The following is a 22,468-nucleotide window of genomic DNA, read 5'->3' as shown; positions in this document are numbered from 1 at the left end:
AATGAGCTTAGAAAGGGACCTTTTTTTCACACGCCCACAGCATGCTCTGTGCTAACACCACTGCAAATAGCAATAGCGAGGCAGTGTATATTCAAAGTGTGGAACCTTTAGTATTCTGGCTGCCCACTGGTTCCAACCCACCGATCCTTCAGCTCTCAGCAAAAACAGTAACTAGGCCAATGTAGCAATCAAAGCTGAGATGATTTTTTTTAAACCCATCTGGTATATATAGATATACAGAGTAATAGAACCCGCTATTGATAAGCTAGGTGATGAAAATAAATCAATAAATGGAGGGAGACTGTAGACCAGGGACGTCAGAATAATTGTATATCGTGCATTGGACCAGTAAAACTCCACCTGTCAGTGAAAAAGGATAAGTGTCCTAAGATACCTTAATATAAGAAAAAGAAGTGCAGTTTCAACAGTATGTCTCAGTTTTTCCATATGATAAAGAAATGCTTCTGTAGTAAATGAAAGAAAGCTTTTAGCATTATTCTTTGGGCTTAAATTATAAGAAATACATGTTTTAAATTACAGAAAAAAATCTGAAAGGTTTAGAAAGTTTCCATTAATTCACAGAAAAAAATCCTCTGTTTTTGGACCTACTGTGAAAAACAGGAACTCTTCTTTTTTTTAAAAATGGTTTGTCTATTACTTAACTGCTTTGGTGCAGTATGAACGGTCTTTATCAGAAGGAAAAACTCCAAATACATTTAAAGTCCAGAATGTATGCCCTCCTTAGATTGGAGTCTTTGGCCACCGAGCCTTATGTTTGACACTACAGCTGGGGGACTCTTATGATCATTTTTTCAGTTACCTAGGAAATCTCACTATTCTCACTGATGTACTTTTACTCACCCCAGTTTTTTTTTTTTTTTTTTACTTGTAAATTCAACTCTTTGCTGCTGTGTTAAGTTTGCTCTTTTGGCTAGCCTAGTAAACACCAAGGATTATTCCTTGGCTCCTCCTCCCCCATCCTTTTTCCTTCTCTCCATGGCCTTGTCCTCCTCACCTTTGACCTTGTGTGCCTACTCCTAAAAGATTCTTTAGGAATGCCTTCTTTTTGTGGGTCTGGAACCCAAAGGCCCCACCAGCCCCACATGAGGGCCTCATTGTTTCATGGGGAGGTTTGGCGCTGGGCTGACAGGGACAAGTGTCCACCCTTGGGTGCTTGGGGTCAGGTGGGTGCGGAGGGAGCAGTGAAGAGAAAGAACAGGGCAAGAGAGCATCATCTGTGATCAGATTATCCATTTGTGTAGTCCCAAGACCATCCCTGCATGTGCAGTCACCTTTTTAGAATCAAAATAAATGCTGGGTTGGTGATAAGCCCCTGGGGCCACCTCCATGGTTACTCCCAACATCTCCTCCTGGAGGAGGGCCCCTAATCCCTTGGCTAGAGTAAGCAGGGGATCTGCCTAGGAAGCATTGTCTTCTGGGGGAATAAGAGAGACAAGGAGAAATGGAATAGATGGGACTTACAAGGAAGGGAAAAACTCAGGAAAGGGGAGGTGCAGACACCAGAAAGAAAGACAGAGCAACAGAAGGTTGTCTGGTCTCCAAGACAAGCAGCGAGGTTAGAAAGGAAATGGAATGGGGAATGTAAAAATGGGATGTAAAAGTTTTTAACAAAGCCAGCGAAAATTGGTGTGTGGTGTGGGGGAATGAGAAACACTGATCCAGGGATTTTCCTAAAGTGAGTGCGGTACAGTATCGAATAATATTATTGTGCAACACTTGACTTCCTTCACTTCACTTTCCTTATTGACCAAAAGTGATTATCAACACATCTGTCTTGGTTAGACAGGACATCTTGTGAAGAAGTCATAAAACTCTGGAGGAAGGGGAAGTGGATGGAGGGCTGTAGCAGTGAAAGACGAGCAAAAGAGTTGAAAAGTCCACTGAAAAAGCAGGAAGTGTATTATTTATATTTAAGTAAAGGTAATAGTGGAGATAGACAGTGGAAGGTATGAAGTAAAGTTAAAAGGGTAGACCGAGTGGAGGAGGGAGTAAAGGAAAGAGCGGCATGGGCTTACTGTTAATGCGGCACATATAAACTAAGCATGGAAAACTCCAGTGATTACATGTTTCATAAAATAATTAGATTGTATGATGTGTGCACATTTTTTTATTTGTATATTATATTCATGCACAGCACTTAAAGATAAGGATCTTTTTCTACAGCCGAGAAAAAAAAGGAAAGCACAGCTCCTCTCAAACATTTCAACCAGATTGTGGAGTAACAGCTCAGCAGCAGTGAAGCAAGTGCACAGACACATACGTGCAAAACTCTGTATGTGTGGCTGTTCCTTAGCTCGCCTGCCGTTAATATATGACAGAGGGAACTGCATGGACCTTATCCATCAGTTTCTAAAGTTTGATTCTCTTGCTACAGGAGAATTAGACATAACCTCTCCTTCCCCTAGGACTCTGGGAGGGAGAATTTGAGCATTAGTCGGGAATGGCTCTGCATACTAACTAGTGGCCAAAGCTTTTCACAAAGCTCACAGCTAAGACTTTGTATTTGGGCTTCTGTGGACAGACAAAGGGCACAGAACTTCAAAAGACATAACACGAAAAACAATAAATAAAGCGGATTTCCCTTTATTTATTTTCCCCCTGTGAAGCTCCCTCTGCAGTGCCCACAGTTCACCTGATGGCGGCCACAGCGAGCACCATGAGCCTGTCCTGGCTGCCTCCAGAGAAACCCAACGGAATCATTCTGGATTATGAGATTAAGTACCATGAGAAGGTAAGCGCCGATGTTAGAGAACGCCTGTAATTCAATCCAATTTCAGTGACTCGCATGGTTTCTGTATCATCTGTGTTTCTGTAAATGTGGAAAACAATGGCTCTGCTGATAAACACATGTTGGCCGTGAGGCTTCCTTTTCTTCTTATTCCACTCTTTCCATCTCTTTCTATCCTTCCAATCCCTTCCCTGTTGTACTCTTCCCTTTTCTTCTTTTCCCTCCCATCCTCTGTCAATCCATGCCTTAAAAAGTTTCTAAAACCCCAGAAAGTTTAGAGTTTTCCTTGGGGAAAGAGCGCAGTCACTCACTATATGCTGTCTTCTGCTGTCAGATTAACATACCAGCTATGATATGGCTCTCCTTTTCTCTCTCTCGCTCTCTCTCTTGCTCTTGTCTTATTTTTTTATATATCTGTCAGTTTTTGTTAACCTACATCAAAACTTTTAGAGAAGGGATAATGAGGAGCAGGGGTGCGTTGTTTAATCCCTGTATTTGTATGTGCAGGATCAGGGTGAGGCCATTGCCCATACCATGACCGCCCAACGGAGCAACGCCCGCATCGAAGGTCTTAAGGCTGGTACACCTTACGTGGTGCAGGTCCGCGCTCGAACAGTCGCTGGTTACGGTCGCTACAGCAGCCCAGCCGACTTCAGCACCAACCTCCAAAGTACGTTACACCCCGCCTGCGTTACTACCCGGGGATGTACTGGGATATGTCTGTACAAATAGTGCAATGCAAAGCTTATAGATGTGTTGGATTTTTTCAAGAGTTTATAGTGTAAGAAGCCAATATGCAAGAAACGAAAAAACTGAAATTCTTGTAACGGACTTATGATTTGATGAAAATGTACCTCCTGTACATGTACCCTTCCTCTACTTTATAAAGGATGTGCAGATTCTTCTGTATACAGATTAATAAACCTTGTACTGGTGTACTGAGCTGGATTGTAGCTAGTTTGGTCGATGCTTGCGGCAACTAACTAACTAACTGACCACCTTCTCTCTTTAACCTTGTAAAGCTGACCCCCCAAAGTCGCTGCAGGAGCAGCTGCCGCTCATCGTTGGATCAGCCACCGCCACCTTAGTCTTCATCATTGCAGTTGTGGTCATCGCTATTGTCTGCCTGAGGTGAGAATCCCGCTACTAAAACAGCAAGGCTTACAGAAACATTGGTGCCAAACTGTTGTTTTTCCGTCAATTTGAAAAAAAAACCCAAAACAAAACAAAACACTGAGATAGCTTCAAATGTCAGCTTTGTTTGCTTGTCCTCCAAACTGCCCCGGAACAGTCTCAGCGGATTGCTTTGCCACCTGTGAGCCCACTGAATGCCAGATTAGCCTTCTGAATCTGTGAATAGTAAACAGCTTTGGCCAAAATGCTACTTTGCTCAGTGGAAACAGCATGGTGGAGCAGCTGTTGGGCCTGATAGGCCTGCCCTCACGGCCCAGCACTCAGAATCAACTGTGCGGTTGCCCGACCACAAAGAACCCAGATGCGCCCCTGTCTGCTGAGCCCAATTGACTGGGAAGCTGCAAGTGGCTTCTCATACCTTTCAGAAAGTCTGACACTACATCAGTTGGGTCTAACTGCACTCGTTTATCCTTTATACCATTCGTTTGTCAAGCAGAAAATGCCGTGTGAGGGTGTCTATATGTGCGAGAGGCTGGCACCCACTGCTGACTGGTGCCCACTTGGGTTCTCTCCACAAGCCAGTTCAGGCAGCTGCTGACAAGCGTGGGCATCGGTCATGCTAGACTGAATAATAATCTCCCTGGATCCCCCTCCTTTTCTTTCTCCCTCCTGCCTCTTCGCTCTCCCTAATTTTCACACCGCTACATTGTGTCTCTCTCTCTCTCAGGGTCTTGGCTTAGCCACTGCCCTGACTGCTACAGAAGAAGGGAGAAAAATAGAAATGATACAAAATACACAGCTTCGGCATATACCATAAGAAAATTAGAATTTAAAATAAAATGCAAATTACCATCGGGTATTTTTTGCCCTGGTTACTGGTTAGACAACAAAGGAAGCACATTAACATGTGATTTCAACAACCCAGCCCCGTATCCGAGCCCACACCCCATCCCTGCTGGGTGCGAAAGGGACAGATGCATGGAGGTGAGGCTGGAGGAACTGAGTGGCTAAAAGAGGACAAGAGTAAATAAATTCATAAAAACAGAAAAGGGAGACTGACAACCAGAGAGCAAGATCCATGAGGAGAAAAATACGATTGAGATTGAATTGAAATGCGCAGTGTGGTGTCTGCGGGGCGAGGAAAGCGAGACAGCTGAGCTTGCTGTTTGAGTCCGCTTTTGTCTTGGCTGCTCATTTTTGGAGGGGTTGTGGGGGGGTTACCGAGAGTGAATGGCTTTCACTTGCCGCTTCAGACAATAGTATGATATCCTTTTGTTTACACTTGTGCTACAGTCCCCGAGTATGAATCATTTTTACCACTAGGCATTGATACAATCTTTATCAGCGTATCCCTTGCTTCCAGCGCACAAAAAGACTACACATATTTACCATGCCACATCACAGTGCGACTGCATCTCACGCTACAACTAGGCGTTATTAGGGATCTGTTTTCTCCCCGTGCCTTTGTTCCTCAGCAGTGTTTGTGCCCCACTGTGTGGGGACCACGTGACTCAGTTTGTGTTTTCATCTTTCTCAACAGAAAGCAGAGAAACGGTTCAGAGTCAGAGTACACAGAGAAACTGCAGCAGTACAGTAAGTCTCTCCGCTAAGCTCACTTACCTGTTCCAACGGCAGCATGTCTGTGCTTCTCGCTGTCGTCAGAAGTGATCAGACAGATATCACATTGAATATTTATTGCTTGGCAACGGAGATTCACTTTCCTGTTCTTGCCACTGAATCCCCAATAGTAACGCCGGGAATGAAGGTCTACATTGACCCCTTCACCTACGAGGACCCCAATGAGGCAGTGCGCGAGTTTGCCAAGGAGATCGATGTGTCCTGCGTGAAGATCGAGGAGGTCATTGGCGCAGGTAACCCACCAAAGCTCCTGAGCTACAGGGGGAAGACTGCTAGTCACCTCCAGGCCATACCATTAGAGGACTTCACACCAAGCGGTACTTTCACTCAATTCATCGCTAGCCCTCTTCTTGCTCGCCTCCCTACCGCACACCGTCACCTCTTAGGAACGTTTTTGTGTTTTTTTGTTTTTTTAGCCTTCCAGATGTCCAGCACTGTGTTAGCGTGACTCACAGTTGTAGCACCCCCCACGTTTACCACGCCGTGTGCGTTTAGACTAGTTTTAATACCCATTGTATGGTAGATTATTTTTTCACCCATGTCCTAAAAGGCAAAAATTACCCCAATCCTGCAATGGGAGCAATGCAATAAATATGGCACAAGAGTTATTGATAACTGATTAAATTTTTGTAAAAGCACAACCCCATACAGACAGGATTTACTTCTCTAGGGGAGATTTTAATCCCATCTGATTGCATGTAGGTGAGAGTCTTCTTTTACCTTTTCCACTATAAGCTACAAACCTGTTTTTTTGCACACTTATTGAACTTTTGTGTGCACAGATAAACACTAAGCGTTAAGGTTTTGCGTTTCAGCAGCTGCCATCATTGAAATAATGCAGGATGTTGTAATTCTAGTGGTAATTATATCTGGCTACTGGCACACCATGCAGGAATGCTGTAGGATACCTTATCTACCTCTTAAAGTGGGCTTGTTTTTTACTTCTTTCATACCTCATTGCACTACTCTGCACATCAAAACTGATGCAAAGGAAATTGACATTTTAAAAGAAGGAAAACTGAAGGTAATGTGAAAATGTGCTGTAGTTGCTGTAGCTCGCTATGTTAACCAATGGTGGTTAAACTTGTGTATGTTGTGAAATATCGAGAGATTTACTGGCCAGCGATTGCCTTAATGAGCACTGTGTGAACCTGTGAGAGCTTGATTGTAATGGATATGTACTTTAGAGGACTTAAAGTCCAGCTCTTTGGCTCTGTGTCTGGTTTTGTGTGTGTGTGTGTGTGTGTGTGTGTGTGTGTGTGTGTGTGTGTGTGTGTGTGTGTGTGTGTGTGTGTAAGCTTGGGGAATTCCTGTCTCTAAGAGCCATGGCTAATATTTATCTGTTGTACTCTTCTAGAGGTTTAAATCTGTCTGGTTGGGGTGTAAAATATATTAAATTGCTCCAAGTCCAGGATTGGCTGCCTGTAACCCTGCCCACTTTCTTATATCCGGAGAACCTCTTAATTAAAAAGAGGATTTTTACTGGATCGTTATGTTTGACCTTTTTTTCCCTGGTACTCACACCCTTTCCACTATGTGGTTGTATCCCCCTTGTTTTAGAAACCCTCCCTCACATGATGTTGTAGACAGTGAAATATTTTATGTCTTTGATATATTTGACAGTTATATCTCTGCCTAAAAGCTACAGGACTGTGCCATGTGAGGTTCAGATATTTTAGCATATTTTTCTGAGCCAAAAAAGGAAGACGTTGTGATGGCAGAGATGGGAATCGCTTACCACTGCTTCTGCTACTACCATTACTACTACTACTACTACTACTACTACTACTACGACAGCTCTTCTACTGCTGAGGCAACTTCTTGAAACCCTCGCTCCCCAGCATTCGCCTTTAAAGTGACAAACCCTCAACCCCTGTCTTCCCTGTCCCCTTCCTCTCCTCTCCCCCTTCCTCAATCCATCCCTCCATGCCCCTCAACCCTTTGCCCCCGCCTTCCCTGACCTTCCCCCACTTTGTTACCTTTGCACCTGTGTTGACACGCATCACTTTCATCACCTGATTTTTCTTGGCTTCTTGCACACGCTTGGTGTAGAGTGTAAACATAAAGCGTCCACAACCCCCAAGCTTCTGTCTCCACCCATCTCTTCCTCCTGTGCTCACTTCTCCGGCCCTTCTGAAGCTTAGCACCCCCCCACCTGCCACCCCCCCCACCCCAAGGCCTTGACCCCCTTTTCCCCGTAATCACCCTAAGTCTGGCCGATAATGTCACCCAACTTTACCGTAAAAATGTTATGCTTTTTTTTCCAGTCCTGTGTCATTTTACATTGTGCCATTATGCCTTCCACTCACCATTTGTTTTTCTTTTAGTATGTAAGTTAACAGTATAAAGTCACTGTATGCCTCCCCTTATATCACAATCCCTTAAGACTGGCCTAGAGTCTTGGCTTCTCTTGCAGTCCCACTCCCCCCTTGTCCCACCCTGCCCCCAGCTACCCTTCCCTGGCTCCTTGGTTCTAACCAGTTAACTGTCCCCTCTTCCCTCTTTCCCCCCACTCTCCTCCACTCTTCCGTCATGCCTCTCTTCCCTCCCTCTCTCTCTCTCTCTGTCTGTCTTTCCATCTCTCCTCTTTTGCTGTTTTTCTGGCTGTCTCACCTGGGCTCTCGCAGGAGAGTTTGGGGAGGTGTGTCGTGGTCGCCTAAAGCTGCCCGGGCGCCGGGAGATCATCGTAGCCATCAAGACTCTCAAGGTGGGCTACACCGACCGGCAGAGGCGAGACTTCCTATCTGAAGCTTCCATCATGGGCCAGTTCGACCACCCCAACATTATCCGCCTGGAAGGTGTGGTCACCAAAAGTCGTCCGGTGATGATTGTGACCGAGTTTATGGAGAATGGAGCGCTGGACTCTTTTCTGAGGGTGAGAAAACTAATTAAAAAAACAAGCACACACCAAAATAGCCCTAAAATTAGTTACTCTGTATAAAATGTGATTTTATGAGTAATGCAACACTACCGAGAAAATAAGCCCATCCAAAGCCGCTGGATTTTTGTTTGTAGTTATCTCACTGTCTTTGCAACCTTAAAAGGTCTTCTTAAGTGCAGCTGCAGAGCTCACTATGGATATCTTACAAATCCTGTATTCTGGCAGTTGGTGACATTTACAGAGCTCAGTCTCCAATGAATCTCTGCCTCAAAGTCACATCATACACTGTCTGCCAGAGAAAAGGGGGTGGGGGTGGGGGGGTGATACAGAGATAATGGAGAATGGAAGAATATAGAATGGGCAGGTAGAAAAGAGAAAGACATTACGACGTGAGATGATGAGAGATTAAAGATATAGGTAAGAGGACATATGGAAAAAAAGTGTAGAAGACACTGAATATAGAGAGCTAAACCATGAAAGAAGAGGCACACAGACTGTTTTCTGCTTTGAAAATGGATCCTTGATCTGCAATGCAGTTCATACGTGTCACTCTCTCCTCCTTTGCTAGCTCAATGATGGGCAGTTCACAGTGATCCAGCTGGTAGGCATGCTCCGTGGGATCGCAGCAGGCATGAAGTACCTGTCAGACATGAACTACGTGCACAGAGACTTGGCTGCCCGTAACATCTTGGTTAACAGTAATCTGGTGTGTAAGGTATCTGACTTCGGCCTGTCTCGTTTCCTTGAGGATGACCCTACAGATCCAACCTACACCAGCTCACTGGTGAGTTAGTGGATATATTACACGTGACTGCTTTTTGTGTGTGTCTGTATACATGTGTTTAAACAGGCTACACATGTTGTTCCAACATCAACCCATTATTGTTGTTTTCTTTTAATCATCGTGTCCAATAAATGCCCAGTCTGTTCCCACAAGATCAGAGGTTTTTCTTGTCACTGTGGCACAGACAAGTGGACAAAATAAGGACAGTTAAGGGTAAAGAAGTCTATATTAAACGGTGTGGAATGATCCAGTTAATGACATTAACAAATATGTGAAATATAAAGATTACAACAGTACCTCCAAGGGCACGCAGGTGTTACACATGAGTTTGTTTTAGATTCCCAGAAACGTTACAAAATCGGTTGCTGACAAATTGCTGGAGTCTCTAATATTCTTCAACTCGCGAAGCAGTTTAAGATTTATGTCTGAAAGGGTATACTGAGGATAATTGACTTATGAATATGAACGATGGTATAAAGACAGCTTTGTTTTTTTCTACTCAGCTCTGATTCGGCCCGATATGAAAGACGCTGACCATTTTTTACATCCATGTATAGTAGAGCAAAGAAGGAGAAAAAGCACAGGACAATGTCAGGAGGCGTGCAGAAGGTCAATTCTCCTTATGGCAGGAAGCAGTTGTGTTCATTTTTGTGCTCTTTACTCCAAGAGACACTCCTAGTGTGAGTCAGCAACTGTCTATCGGCTGCATAGCTGAATGAAAAGGATTAACAATGACACTGAAAAATGCACTGTGCTGCACATTTCATAGCCTTAAAGTTTCACCCCTCTGAACGTATCATTTGTCTGTAAACGTCTGACTAAACTTGTGTGAATGCGGTGTTTGGGTTCTATGGCATGCACCCATCTGTTGTGCATCAACGTTTCCCTTGGACAGTTTTTTTCTCACCCTCTCTTTCCCTCTTGTATGTGTGTGACTCTGTGTTTGCGCTCCATCTCTCCAGTATTTCATGCTCACCTACTCATTCGCATATCCACAGGGAGGGAAGATCCCCATTCGCTGGACCGCTCCGGAGGCTATCGCCTACAGGAAGTTCACCTCTGCCAGCGACGTCTGGAGCTACGGCATCGTCATGTGGGAAGTTATGTCGTATGGCGAGCGGCCGTACTGGGACATGAGCAATCAAGATGTAAGCTCACAAGAGAATTTATGCTTATATATAAGAAACCACCTTCTTCTTCCATTTATGTGGAAGAGCCATTCTTTTTCTCACCACACATCCACCCATCTTTTGCTTGCCCTTGTTTCTGTGAATAACCAAAGCCATTTTTTCCTTCTTTATCCCCGGTTTTTATAATTCCCACCATTCACTCTCTTCTGCCATGCTGTTTTCCATCGACCCGCCTCTGTCCTCGCATCGTCCGCCCTCCCTCTGCGCTACACTCTGTGATTAGAAGTGATTGGGATTTCTCTGTTGTCCTTCCCCAGGTGATAAATGCCGTGGAGCAGGACTATCGACTGCCCCCACCCATGGACTGCCCGACGGCTCTGCACCAGCTCATGTTGGACTGCTGGGTGAAAGAAAGGAACCTACGACCTAAATTCACCCAGATCGTGGCCACGTTGGATAAGCTTATTCGCAATGCTGCCAGTCTCAAAGTAGTCACCAACAGCACACAGTCCTCAGGGTAAGCCTTAATATAAAAAGCACATTGGTCACGTTAAAGTCAAAATTTGTATGAAGGCCATGTCAAGTGGAGCTTTACAGTAAATGCTTGTTTATGCTGAGGAACGTGTTATTATAGAAGGGGACTTTAACTGTGATGGTGTTTTTCTAAATGCCCCTGAGGGCTCTTGTTAAGTGTAATGCTCTGTGTATTAATAATGCATAATTATGGTCATAGCATAAATGGATATTAGTAATGACTACCTTTCCTGAGTCACATGGCGGATTAGGCTTGTTTGGCTTTTGCGGTGTAATATAATAACAAGAACCTTCAGTCAGTTAAGTTTATTGATTTAAGGCACTCAGTCAGTAAAGAGAGTGCTGGTCAGGCAATTTCATTAGCACCAAGGGTAGAGAACTGTGCAAGTATTGCTAAGTTTAAATAGTGGATATGAATGTTCCTGAATCATCTGCAACAGGCTTCTTTTTTATTGTTCTGATATCATTCAACTCTTTAGTTTGCACAAGCTCAGTGTAAGCTGTTGTGCAAATCCAAATTACCATTGCTCAATTTGAGCCTTAAAGCAGCTTCATTGCCAGCTGGGAGCTCGACGTGTCACATCTACATTTAGCTGAACTATCTTTTCGTCCAATTGGTTTCTTGGAAAGAATTTGGAGGAACGAGTTGATGGGGCTGACCTACCTATCTGTCTCTGCATCGGGGTCTTTCTGTCTTGAGGGAGGGACAGAGACAATCCTGGGTTGTGCTCAAGGGGGAAACCAGGGTCTCGGTTGGCCACAGGAGCGACGCTCTTAGAAGATTAAGCTTGTGGTTAATTAGCCCGATTAAGGCGATGCAAAAAAGAGATGAGAGTGTCTTTTAATTAGCCACTAACGAGATTTTAAATGGGCCAGCAGAGAGGTGGCCTCCTGCCGATAGACCTAACAAGGGAGGAGTAAAAGATGTTACAGTCGTCCTGGTCGGCACTGAAGGGTGGCTGGAGGTTAGCTAACGCTGTCTGACATTAAAGACTTTGGCTGCGGGAGTTGCACATGCCTGACATGACTGAATATTTGCCCGTGTGAGCTTCGGTGATTTCTATCCTTTGCTGCAGCTGAATCAGTCAGAACAAGCAAAGAAAGAAAAATCAAACTTTTTAAAACAATGACTGCATAAAAGGCCAAACCACTGACTAATGCAGCAGCCATTTTTTTATTACATGAAGTTCGGCTCGTAGTGGTCTCACTAGCTAGCTCACAGCATTATCCAGCCTTCCTGCTGCGTTGTGCTTGTGGCTAACATGTGGCCAGCATAAGTCTGGACCCCTTTTGAAGCCAACTTTATGGGAGGACCAACAATACTCCATTAAGAGAAGCCAGAGTCGTGCGTTAACGACAGCCCGAGGGCTTGGATGCCCAAGCACAGGCCTTATTAAAAATCACTCCATCTACACCACTCAATGGAGCCTCTGTATCACTGTTATTAACTCCCCTCCTCCTCCTCCGTGTGCTTTCTCTTTCCCCTCTCGTTCTCTCTCCATTCCTTTTAATTGTTAATGAATCTAATGCCATCAAAAAGGATGACAGGGATCAACGGAGCAGAGAGGAGTGGAGACAGTGGTGCTCTTTCTTGTTTTTTTCCTTTCACATCCCAGGACATTCTCTCCACCTCCTCTGTCGTTCATCTGCTGTGCTTCGCTCTGAGTTGTTGCGCCCTTTTATTAAAACTCCCAAGGTGGCCTCTCTATCTGCTGCGTTGATCAGCGCAGGAGGTTAGGTTATTTTTTTTTCCTTAAAAAGCCCTTTTGGGGCTGTCAACAGGTGCGCAGCAACACGCAGAGCGCCCTCCGACACGTTTTGAAGACGTTTGAGGGAAGCGTTGCGCAACTAATCACATTCATGCGCTGTCAAACACACATGAACTATGAGTTTGTGAGTCATTTCTTCCAGAGTCCCCAGCATTGCAAGTCGGCGCTAACGCGAAACCGCGCACACATGTGAGTGACATCTGTGTTTACATTTCAGTGTTTTTCCCTCCCTGTTTTTCCTGAAAGCAATTTTTAAAAAATATTTCCACCTTTGCAGACTCGTGTTGCACACAGTGTATCGTTTTATGCATTGGTAATTATGCACTGAAACGCATATGGCTCCTAGCCCGTCGTTTAAGCTTGTGTTCTCATAGCCGGACAAAATTTGATTTGAACTGACCTGCAAAACCGCAAAGAATCCAATCTTTCCAGATCAGATTTAAAGCACATTTGTAGATGGTTTAATAGTGCGACTCAGTACAACCACACAGATTGAATTTCAAGTTGTTGTTAATCTTTTTTTTTCTTCCTCTCATCAGTCCCCAAACAATACACCCGACATCTCTCTGCAACAAAAGGAACGAGAAGCAAAACACAAAGAGGGAGCTTTTCAGATATTTCCAGGTTTTCATTTCTTGAGGTTTTCATAAAGAAGGCACCCTCTGCATTGTTATTAACATTATCACCATCACCGATGCTGCCAGGCAGATGCATTCCTGACTAAAACGATCTCCACTTGGTTTCTTTAACACTTCTTTAACACTGGTTTAAGCTAGATTTGAAGCTCTGTGAATACACGTGACCTCCCCTCACCAGCTGTTGCGCCAACATCCACCGCCCAAGCCTCCAGCCAGTCTCTCCACAGTCATAACTTGCTCCTCACCCACCCTGTACATTCCCCGGGCCCCTGCCCCGCCCCTCCCCTCGCCCCTGCACACAACAGTACAGAGGAGAGGAGAGGAGAGGAGGAGGGGGGAGAACAGAGGAGGAGAGAAATGGAGAGGTGGCGCTCAGCGGGGGGCGTTTGGGGGTGAGGTTGGCCGGTAGAGGCACACAGAGTGACGACCTTAACCCTCTCTCTCTCTCTCTCTGTTTCTCTTTCTCTCTCTCCTCCTTCCCTTCCCCCCTGTCCCCTAATGTAGGGTTTCTCAGCCCTTGCTTGACCGATGTGTGCCAGACTATACCACTTTCACCACTGTGGGGGACTGGCTGGATGCCATCAAGATGAGCCGCTACCGTGACAACTTTGTCAACGCAGGATTTGCTTCCTTTGACCTGGTGGCCCAGATGACAGCAGAGTGAGTGGAGCTACTCAGGTCTACAACGCCTGAGCGGGACTGAGATTCAGAGTCAAATTAAAAATACTTAAATATGATGATGAGATGCGGACAACAGGTCTCTGAACCAACTCAGATATCACAGAATAAGAAAAAGAATACATTTATATTTGTTTTGCAGTAGGTATGCTCACATACTTTGATATATGCTGAACACTAGTTTAATAATTGAAGATGTCAGAGATGACAAAGTGATTATATTGGTTGATCAGAAGTTGCTAGCTCAGAAACTGATACTTTGTCGCCCGTTTTAGAAGCAAACAAATCACCGTTACACGATTGCACAGCACCACAGCCTACAATTTTTAAGCTGACTCTTGCGGCTGTTTCCTTTACTGCAATTTGGTTCAGCTTTTATCATGTTTACAAACAGGAAATGATGCAATGGAAACCATGGAAATTGCAGGCCGGTGATGATCAAATAAATGAATTAGGATTATAATGATAAATAAATCTTTCTCATTAGGTGCATAATAGGCAGTGGAGGTGGGAGTAATTTGTTTCAATTTGGCTAGGCTGACAGGTGTGGTGTACTGTGGCTCTCTGTTGCCCTTAATGGCCAGTAATTCCTCTAATGGTGCCCATTTATTATCATTTCATCCTCCGTCACTGTGCTGATGGGGTTGGCAAAATATTGGGGGGGGGGGAATTTGTTTGTGTGAAGTTGTGGCGACTCGAATGTGACGAGAGGACAGATGTGCGCTGCGGATGTGTGTATCTGCGATTATGTATATATCTGGTTAAGCGATAGACTTCACTGTATACCTTTGTTTTTGAAGCAGAGACACTCATAAAGTGAGAAAGCATGTTGTCTGTAGGTTATATTAGATCAGAAGGGACAGGATGCGTACAGAGGCAGAGCACTGATGGTCAGCTGGTCAGCTGATGGTCTGCTCTCTCCTCAGCTATTATCTGGAGAAGTCAAGCAAGTGTATGTATAGACATATTTATACTAGTATGAAATTACTGACATTGAAATGATAGCATCACACAGCTGATGCAGATATGAGAGGATATTTGAGAGCAGTGAACACATCATGTTCAAGAAGCTAGTTTGAGATGACTTGAGGTTTGTGACATGATTACCTTATGCATGAAGTAGTCCATCCCACTGTGACCAGTCAGCTATACTCAGGCAGACTGTTGTGTTTAAATTATGCTCGAGGCCCAAAGCCTGACAAGAAAATATCCTTCGCACCATTACACCACAACCAGTCTGAACCATCGACATAAGGCCGGATGGATCCATGTTTTGATGTTGTTTTAAGTTCTGACCCTTCGAAATGTCGCAGCAGAAACTGGAACTCATTACCGAGGTACCTGCTATCGTCCAGTTTTACTTAACCTCTGCGTACTGTAGCCCCTGTTTCCTGTTCTTAGGGGTGACACCCAGTGTGGTCTTCTGTTTCAAGGTTCAACTTGTTGTGCGTTTGGAGATGCTCGTCTGCATACTTTCGTTGTAACGAGTAGGTATTTGAGTAACTGATGCCTTCCCATCAGCTCGATGCACTCGGCATGCAGGAGGCATTTTTAACTCGGAGAACAGCCACTCACTGGATAAATTCTCTTTTTTAAACCATCCTCTGTAAACCCTAAAGATGGCTGTACGGGGAAAATCTCAGCAGATCAGCAGTTTCCAGCCCATCTGACTTTGCCACGTTCAAAGTCACTTGACAACCGAGCTTTGCAATGGAGACGCTCTGTTTGAACTGCAGCAGGTTGACTCAACCATATGCACACGTCTAAATGCATGAAGTTGCTGCCACATGATTGGGTGGTTGAAAGGTGGAGCTACCTGCTGAAAGTAGCATGTAGTTATACAGAGAAAGGCTGTTGTTGATGAAGAAAACCTTTTGCTTCCATGTTCCCATGTTTTTTTTTTCTCACCAAGTGACAGACGGGTATAGACTCTGTGAAGTCTGCCACCTGCCAGATAGTAGCGAAGTTTGCACTTTAATCATTAACTGTCATTACTGCTGCTCGACTCACATCCTCTTGCCCACCTGCTGGGTAACAAAGGTATCATGCATTAAGACTAACACTCAGATGAGTGCTCCCATTTTGTTACCTCACTCTCAGAATCCATTTTATGGTCCATCGCCAAGGTGAGGCCTATGTTGCGTTCCCACCTGGTCGAGTATGTGTTCACTTGTGGTGAACAGTGAAATTTGCACTTCAGCTTCATGTGATGTTTTCCTTCTTTTATTTCTTTTCTTTTCTTTTATTTTGTTTTCACGACTGAGCCACCTGTTCTCATTTTTCCTTTTTTTTTGTTTCCTTTTTGTTCTTCGCTCACAGGGACCTGCTGCGGATAGGGGTTACATTGGCTGGCCATCAGAAGAAAATTCTTGGTAGCATTCAGGACATGAGACTACAAATGAACCAAACACTTCCTGTCCAGGTGTGAGTGAGAAGACACGCAAACCGATGCAGTCGAAGGACAGCCAGACGGAAAAAGGGGGAGAAACTGTGCCAGAGATTGCCACTGGAAAACCCTAGCTGCCTGACCCATCTCTGCCAATTAGACACTACAAAACTGGCTTGCAGTGCCTCTGAATATTTTTTTTTCTTTATTTCATTACCACTTACATTTCCTGTTTCTGCATTTTTTGTTAGTTTTCTTTTTTTTCTCCCCCCATCCAATCGGAGCTTGTGTGTTTTTGAAAGAGGAGAAATAGTAAACCCCCGTATATCCTTACGCGTGCCTCACCAGCTCTGGAGTGAGTTGATGTTTGCATGCTTGTGCGTTGTAGTGGAGTTGGCCTTAGTCCTGTCACTTAAATGTCACACTCTTATCCTCACACAAGAGCCCCTCCCCTTGATTCCTGTTCCCAGCTCTGCTGGATGATCTATGTAGGAAAGAAGGAAGACCCTTGTATAAAAAAAAAGTGAAAAAGTTTTTACATATAATGAAAATCAAAGCAAAAAAAAAAAGTGTTTCAGACCACGGGAGAGCAAGAGGACAGTTTCCTTGTTTTGTTTTTTCCTTACTAGAAGTTGTTTTATTGTGCACGTGTGTTGTTCTCCATCTTCATATTGAAGGTGTGTTATCTAAAAGGGCACTTGCTGGAAAAGGGTGGGGTGGTGGAGGAGGGCAATACGATGGGCTGCGGTCTAAAGGTCGAAGGAGTGACGGAGGTCAATAAAGGTCAAAGGGAGGCGGCCATATTTCTGGACACCTGTTTTGGTTGCTGGATCCTCGGTAGCTCAGAGACGACCTCTTCACTCTGACCTGAAGTGACTCAGGATAGTTTCCCAGTGTGGGAACACCTGCTCATCAACTGCATTTTACACCTGGTATTTTGCTTTTCTACTTTCCTTTGTCTGCACCATATTTGATCATATTTTGGGAGATTTGTGGTTTCAAAACAACTGGTCAGACTGAAGTGCCCCCGCTGGATACATGGTGACGACTGGGGGGGGGGGGGGGGGGGGGGGGGGGAGAAGAGACGAGGACTGTGGCAACAAAATAGAAAGACCCTTTTGGCCTTTTTGTGTGCATTTTTGTATGTGTGCGTGTGTGCATGTGGGTTTGTATGTGTGATCAAGTGCGACTGGATGTGCGGGTGTGGCGAGTTGCACACAAATATACTGTACAATACGGCTTCTGCTATTTGCCACCATGGAGAATTTACGCATGAACTGAACTGTGATAAGGAGCAAATATATCTGAAACACTTATGCTATATTCTGTGGACAACTGTTAAAAACATTCTTTTTTTTATTGAATCCAAAAAAATGGACTTTGGACGTAAACATATATATATATATGAAATTATATATATATATATATATATGCATCATGCAGAAACTGAAGACAAACCATGATGGACACTTTAATTTCTACTTTCTATTGTGTGGGTTTTAGAAATAATCAGAATCCTTGTTTTAATTTCTTGGCATCCTGCCCTATGTATTTATTTGTACCTCACCCGCCAACCCACACACCCCTCCCCAACAACACCCAGAAGGACTTTAGGCCGTTTGGGGACTTGGAACAATCAGAAGGAAGAGAAACTCCCAAGAGGATTCACCTATTGAATTGATGATTATTAAAACAAGAGAAATTGCATAATAATTGGATATTGTATTTTTGTTGTTGTTCTAAACAGCCTGTACATGTTTTGTAACGAAAAATAAGATAAACAACAAGAGAAAAAAATGGTGTTTTGACAAAACGGACGTGCTGTTGTGAAATGTTTGATTTTGAGCAAAGAAAAGGACAAAGGAAGAAGAGGGAAAGTCAGGAAGTAGGGTGGAAGAGTTGAACACCATTTGTCTGGGTCTCCTCTGAATGGTCAACTCACTGTAGGTGTGTTTAAGTTTTTGTGTGCCATTTAAACTCGATATTAAGCTTCCCTGAATCCATTCTCATTCGCAACATGAAGAGCGTTTGTGAAGCTGTACTTAATCGTCTTCCAGGCACATTATTTTCCACTCCTGAAAGTCACTTAAATGCAGACCAACACATCTTACCAAGGACTGTTATTATTAGGGAGCAGGTCCAGAGGCATTGTTGTGTCAGACTAGTCATTTCCACCCCAAGAGGTGGAACTCCATCATGTGACCTGCACTTTCCTACAAAATGATACTCACGTGAGAGACATCAGAGGAGAAACCTGCTGGTCACTGTTGGTTAAAATAATGCAGGCGGCCCATCAGGTCTCACAAGGATATAAGCATGCGGCTGACACAGACATCCAGGGCAAGATGACCTATCATTAGAGCTCTTCATTCCCTCTGTGGCCTGTAATCATCCTGTTTCAGCTCATGTCGCTAGTGCACGATTAGTACAGTGCAGGATCAACAGCCCAGACACGCAGTCAAAATCTGCAGCTCCTTTCATCGTAACTGAAAGCCACAATTCTGAGACTGCACTATCTGCACTCCTCACAGAGAGGTATTTCAAGTTAGCTGAATAGGGATCCGCAAGGTACATCACCGGTGTGACCTTCCAGAGGTGATCAGCACATTATGACAATATTATTCCGTAGATATGTAAGGACAGCATGATGTTAGTGACCGTGGAGCGTGCCAACCCCCTCATAAGTTCTTTCAAATGAAGAGGATGTTATGCAAAGCACACAATGCGTTCCCACCTTTGCGTGTTCTCATTCCACATACATGTGTTGTTACTACTGCTAGTACACTCTATTAAGGGCTTACTAACATGTAACAGTTGTAGGAGAAACTCAAATAGGAATTCTGCAGTTAAGTCAGACTTCATCGAGGTCGCCAAGGCATATTTGACACGATGGCTCACAACCAGGCGTGTCAGTACCGGCGACAACATTTGCTAACACGAGTAGAATCTGTTGGCAGGCTTTAATTTTTTTTCACAAGTATATTGTTTCCTCTTATGATGCAAAACACTGTTTTGTTGGAAAAGAGCGACAGACATTGAGAAATGACAGAAGCAGAAATAACGGACTCATAGTCTCACTTTTTTCATTTGTCAAAGTTTCTTACCATACACTTCCTTCACTGGGTTCAGTCACTCAGCTTAACCCCACTGTTGTCAACTTGGATGCGGTGCCAAACGAGACACAGCTGACGGGCATAAAAAGCTAGAAAACAGGGAATAAAGGGGCTCAACGAAATCAGAAGGCAGACATGCCTAATCATGAAAAATGACAGTTTTGGAGCTCGCATGAACTCTTGATGAGGTGCACATGGTGTTCCGGAGCCTGGAGCTGGGTTCACCAAAGTTAACCGGCCATGAGTGATGAGCTCAAATGGCAGCGTTGCACATATTTAAAAGATTAAACCGTCACCACGTCAACGCAAACAATTAATCTTTAAGTGTATTTTTCACACATTTGGGAGAGTGTTTCATATTTAACATCGCTGAGAGGAAATGGCTTTCTCTCCTGTGTTCTTTGTTCATTTATCAGACTTTATGATGCTGAAATTGAGATAAACTGGTACTTTTAGTCTGTGTGAGCATGTGTGTGTGTGTTTGTGTGTGAGACCATATGTTAGAAAAGTATTGCCGTTTTGATCAGCAGAGATCGGGCTTTGTCCGCTATCTCCTTGTGTGCCACATGGATTTAAACTATCCAAACATTCCTGCCTTTCTTTACATTTTACATCATCCACCACAGCACATTCACCCGCCCTCTCCCAACCCCGCCCCTACCCCCGCCCCTCACTTATATATCTTTAGCTTTTTTTTCTTCAGTTGTTTTAAATAAATATATACAGTACTGTCTTTTCTTCTGTCTTCTCTTCTCACTACGCATATGTCTTCTCGCCACTTTTAAAAACCCTCGTAAAAATAAGCAACATGTTTCAGAGAGTACTGTACATGTTTAGTGAAATGGGGGCAGGAGGCGGGGGTGAATGAAGAACTGATAGACTCAATTGTTGATTCCTCTTTGAAAATGATTGAGATGTATTTAATGATGCAGACATAAACAAGAAATTACTAAAAGGTGATGATGCATTCTTGTAGAAATATTTTTAAAAGACCCTTTTGCATTAAATTATTTAAGAAATTAAGCCTTTGTGTTGTGTTTTGAATTGATAATTTATGCCTGTGGACTTGGACATGTATCATGTTCTTATTTTATGCCATCCCAGTTCGTAATCACTCACGTTTTGCAGTCAATTATTGCCCGAGACAAACATTTAATGTTACTGTGACAAACCCAGGGCTTTAAAGTAATAACAATAGCATGTCTTCTTGGGTAAAGCAACATCAAAGCCTTCATTAGGACTGAAAAAAAAACAAAACATACTAATAAATAAAAATTACAAAAATAAAAGACAAATCAGGTTCAGCTAAACAGGGGGTAGGCAACTCCAGGCCTCGAGTGCCGGTGTCCTGCAGGTTTTAGATGTGTCCTTGATCCAACGCAGCTGATTCAGATGGCTAAATTTCCTCCTCAACATGTCATGAAGTTCTCCAGAGGCCTGGGAATGAACTAATCATTTGATTCAGGTGTGCTGACCCAGGGTGATATCTAAAACCTGCAGGACACTGGCACTCGAGGCCTGGAGCTGCCTACCCCTGAGCTAAGATCCCACTCTGTGGGCAATTTAGAATAACCAGTTAACTTAACCCCACTAACTCTATGTCTTTGGACTGCAGGAGGAAGCCAAAGTGCTCAGAGAGAACCCACGCAAACATGGGGAGAGTATGCAAACTGCACACAGAAAGTCCTCGGCCAAGTGGTGGAACTGAACTCAGGACCTTCATGCTGTGAGGCAACAAGGCAACTCATCGTACCGCGTGCTGCCTTCTTAACTCCAACTGAAGCAATAAGGCTTAAGAATGTTTCAGACAGGCTTAAGCTGCATTACTGCTCTTCCCACAGAAAAAAAACAAACCAAACCTGAAGATAACAAAATCTTTAAGACACTAATAAATAGAAACTGATCTATGGAAGACGTTACCTGGAGTTCATCTGTTTCTGCTGCACCTGTAGTTCCATGATGGCATTTACAAAGCCAGTTGGTCCGTAACGTGCCTGAGTATAAAAAAGGAACATCTTAGAGAGGCAGAGTTTCTCAGAAATAAAGATGGGCAGAGGTTCACCAGTCTTGCAAAAAACTGCACCTACCCAATGAATAAAATGAATATCTCCTCATCTACAGTTCATAATATTTTTTCTAAAAATACACAGAATCTGGAGAAACCTCTGTGTGCAGGAAATCAATACTGAATGCCCTTAATCTCGAGTCCCTCAGACACAGCTGCATCAAAGCGAATCAAATGATTCTGCCATAGAAATAACTGTCTGGGAACACAGTTCACTGTGCTATCCACAACGCTTGCTGAAAGCTCTATCATGCAAAGCAGCCATATGTGAACATGAAACAGAAATGCTGCTGTCTTTTCAGGGCCAAAGCTCATTTAAAATGGACTGAGACAAATTGGAAAACTGTTCTGTGGTCAGCAGAGTTGAAATTTGAAATTCTTTTTCAAAAACATGGACACCATTTCCACCAGATTAAAGAGAAGAGAGACCATCCGGCTTGTTATCAGCCCTCAGTTCAAAGCCTACGTTTCAACTGAGGGCTGATGGTGTGAGAGTACATCAGCGCCTATTGAACTGGCAGCTCGCACATCTGGAAAGACACTGAAAGGTAAACACAGGTTTTGGAGCAACATATGCTCCCATCTAGACGGTGCGTTTCTCAGGGAGGGCCTTGCATATTTAAACAAGACAATGCTAAACCACATCCTGCATCTATTACAACAGCATGGCTTTACAGTAGAAGGGCGGTTAAACTGGTCTGCCTGGAGTCCAGACCTTTCACCAACTGAAAACATCTGGCCGATCACAAACCGAAAAATATAGCAACAGAGACCCAGGACTGTTGAGCAGCTAGAATCCTTATTAGACCACTTTTAAAATCCTTTCTATAAAACATGGGTGTATGAGATGTTATGTTTTTATCTAGATTTTATTTATCTAACATATAACTGGATGTGATTGTAAGCTGTGAAATATCCTCTAAAGATATTTTTTCTTTTCTTTTAAAAGTCTACAAAATGCATAGATTA

General features: G+C 43.8%; 1 protein-coding gene across 6 annotated transcripts in view; it reads left to right on the top strand.

Moving 5' to 3' along the window:
* The window catches only part of LOC134642643 (ephrin type-B receptor 3-like), a 54,801-nt gene extending 37,432 nt beyond the window's left edge, over window positions 1-17,369 (top strand). Inside the window, exons 6-16 of one of the 6 annotated variants that reach the window (XM_063494521.1) lie at window positions 2,628-2,752; window positions 3,257-3,419; window positions 3,772-3,880; window positions 5,424-5,476; window positions 5,632-5,754; window positions 8,149-8,396; window positions 8,971-9,186; window positions 10,185-10,334; window positions 10,634-10,833; window positions 13,762-13,917; window positions 16,255-17,369. In XM_063494521.1, coding sequence (XP_063350591.1) covers window positions 2,628-2,752; window positions 3,257-3,419; window positions 3,772-3,880; window positions 5,424-5,476; window positions 5,632-5,754; window positions 8,149-8,396; window positions 8,971-9,186; window positions 10,185-10,334; window positions 10,634-10,833; window positions 13,762-13,917; window positions 16,255-16,363 — 1,652 coding nt within the window. In that variant the 3' untranslated portion in view covers window positions 16,364-17,369. Of the gene's footprint in view, window positions 1-2,627; window positions 2,753-3,256; window positions 3,420-3,771; window positions 3,881-5,423; window positions 5,477-5,619; window positions 5,839-8,148; window positions 8,397-8,970; window positions 9,187-10,184; window positions 10,335-10,633; window positions 10,834-13,761; window positions 13,918-16,254 lie in introns of all 6 variants that reach the window. The other 5 variants (XM_063494519.1, XM_063494520.1, XM_063494518.1 and 2 more) reach the window with 5 other exon arrangements.
* The last annotated feature ends 5,099 nt before the right edge of the window (window positions 17,370-22,468 follow it).

The sequence above is a fragment of the Pelmatolapia mariae genome, linkage group LG15 (assembly GCF_036321145.2).
Source record: "Pelmatolapia mariae isolate MD_Pm_ZW linkage group LG15, Pm_UMD_F_2, whole genome shotgun sequence".
Lineage (NCBI taxonomy): Eukaryota > Metazoa > Chordata > Actinopteri > Cichliformes > Cichlidae > Pelmatolapia > Pelmatolapia mariae.
The sequence above is the reverse complement of the archived record's forward strand: the minus strand, read 5'-3'. Positions and strand labels throughout refer to the sequence as shown.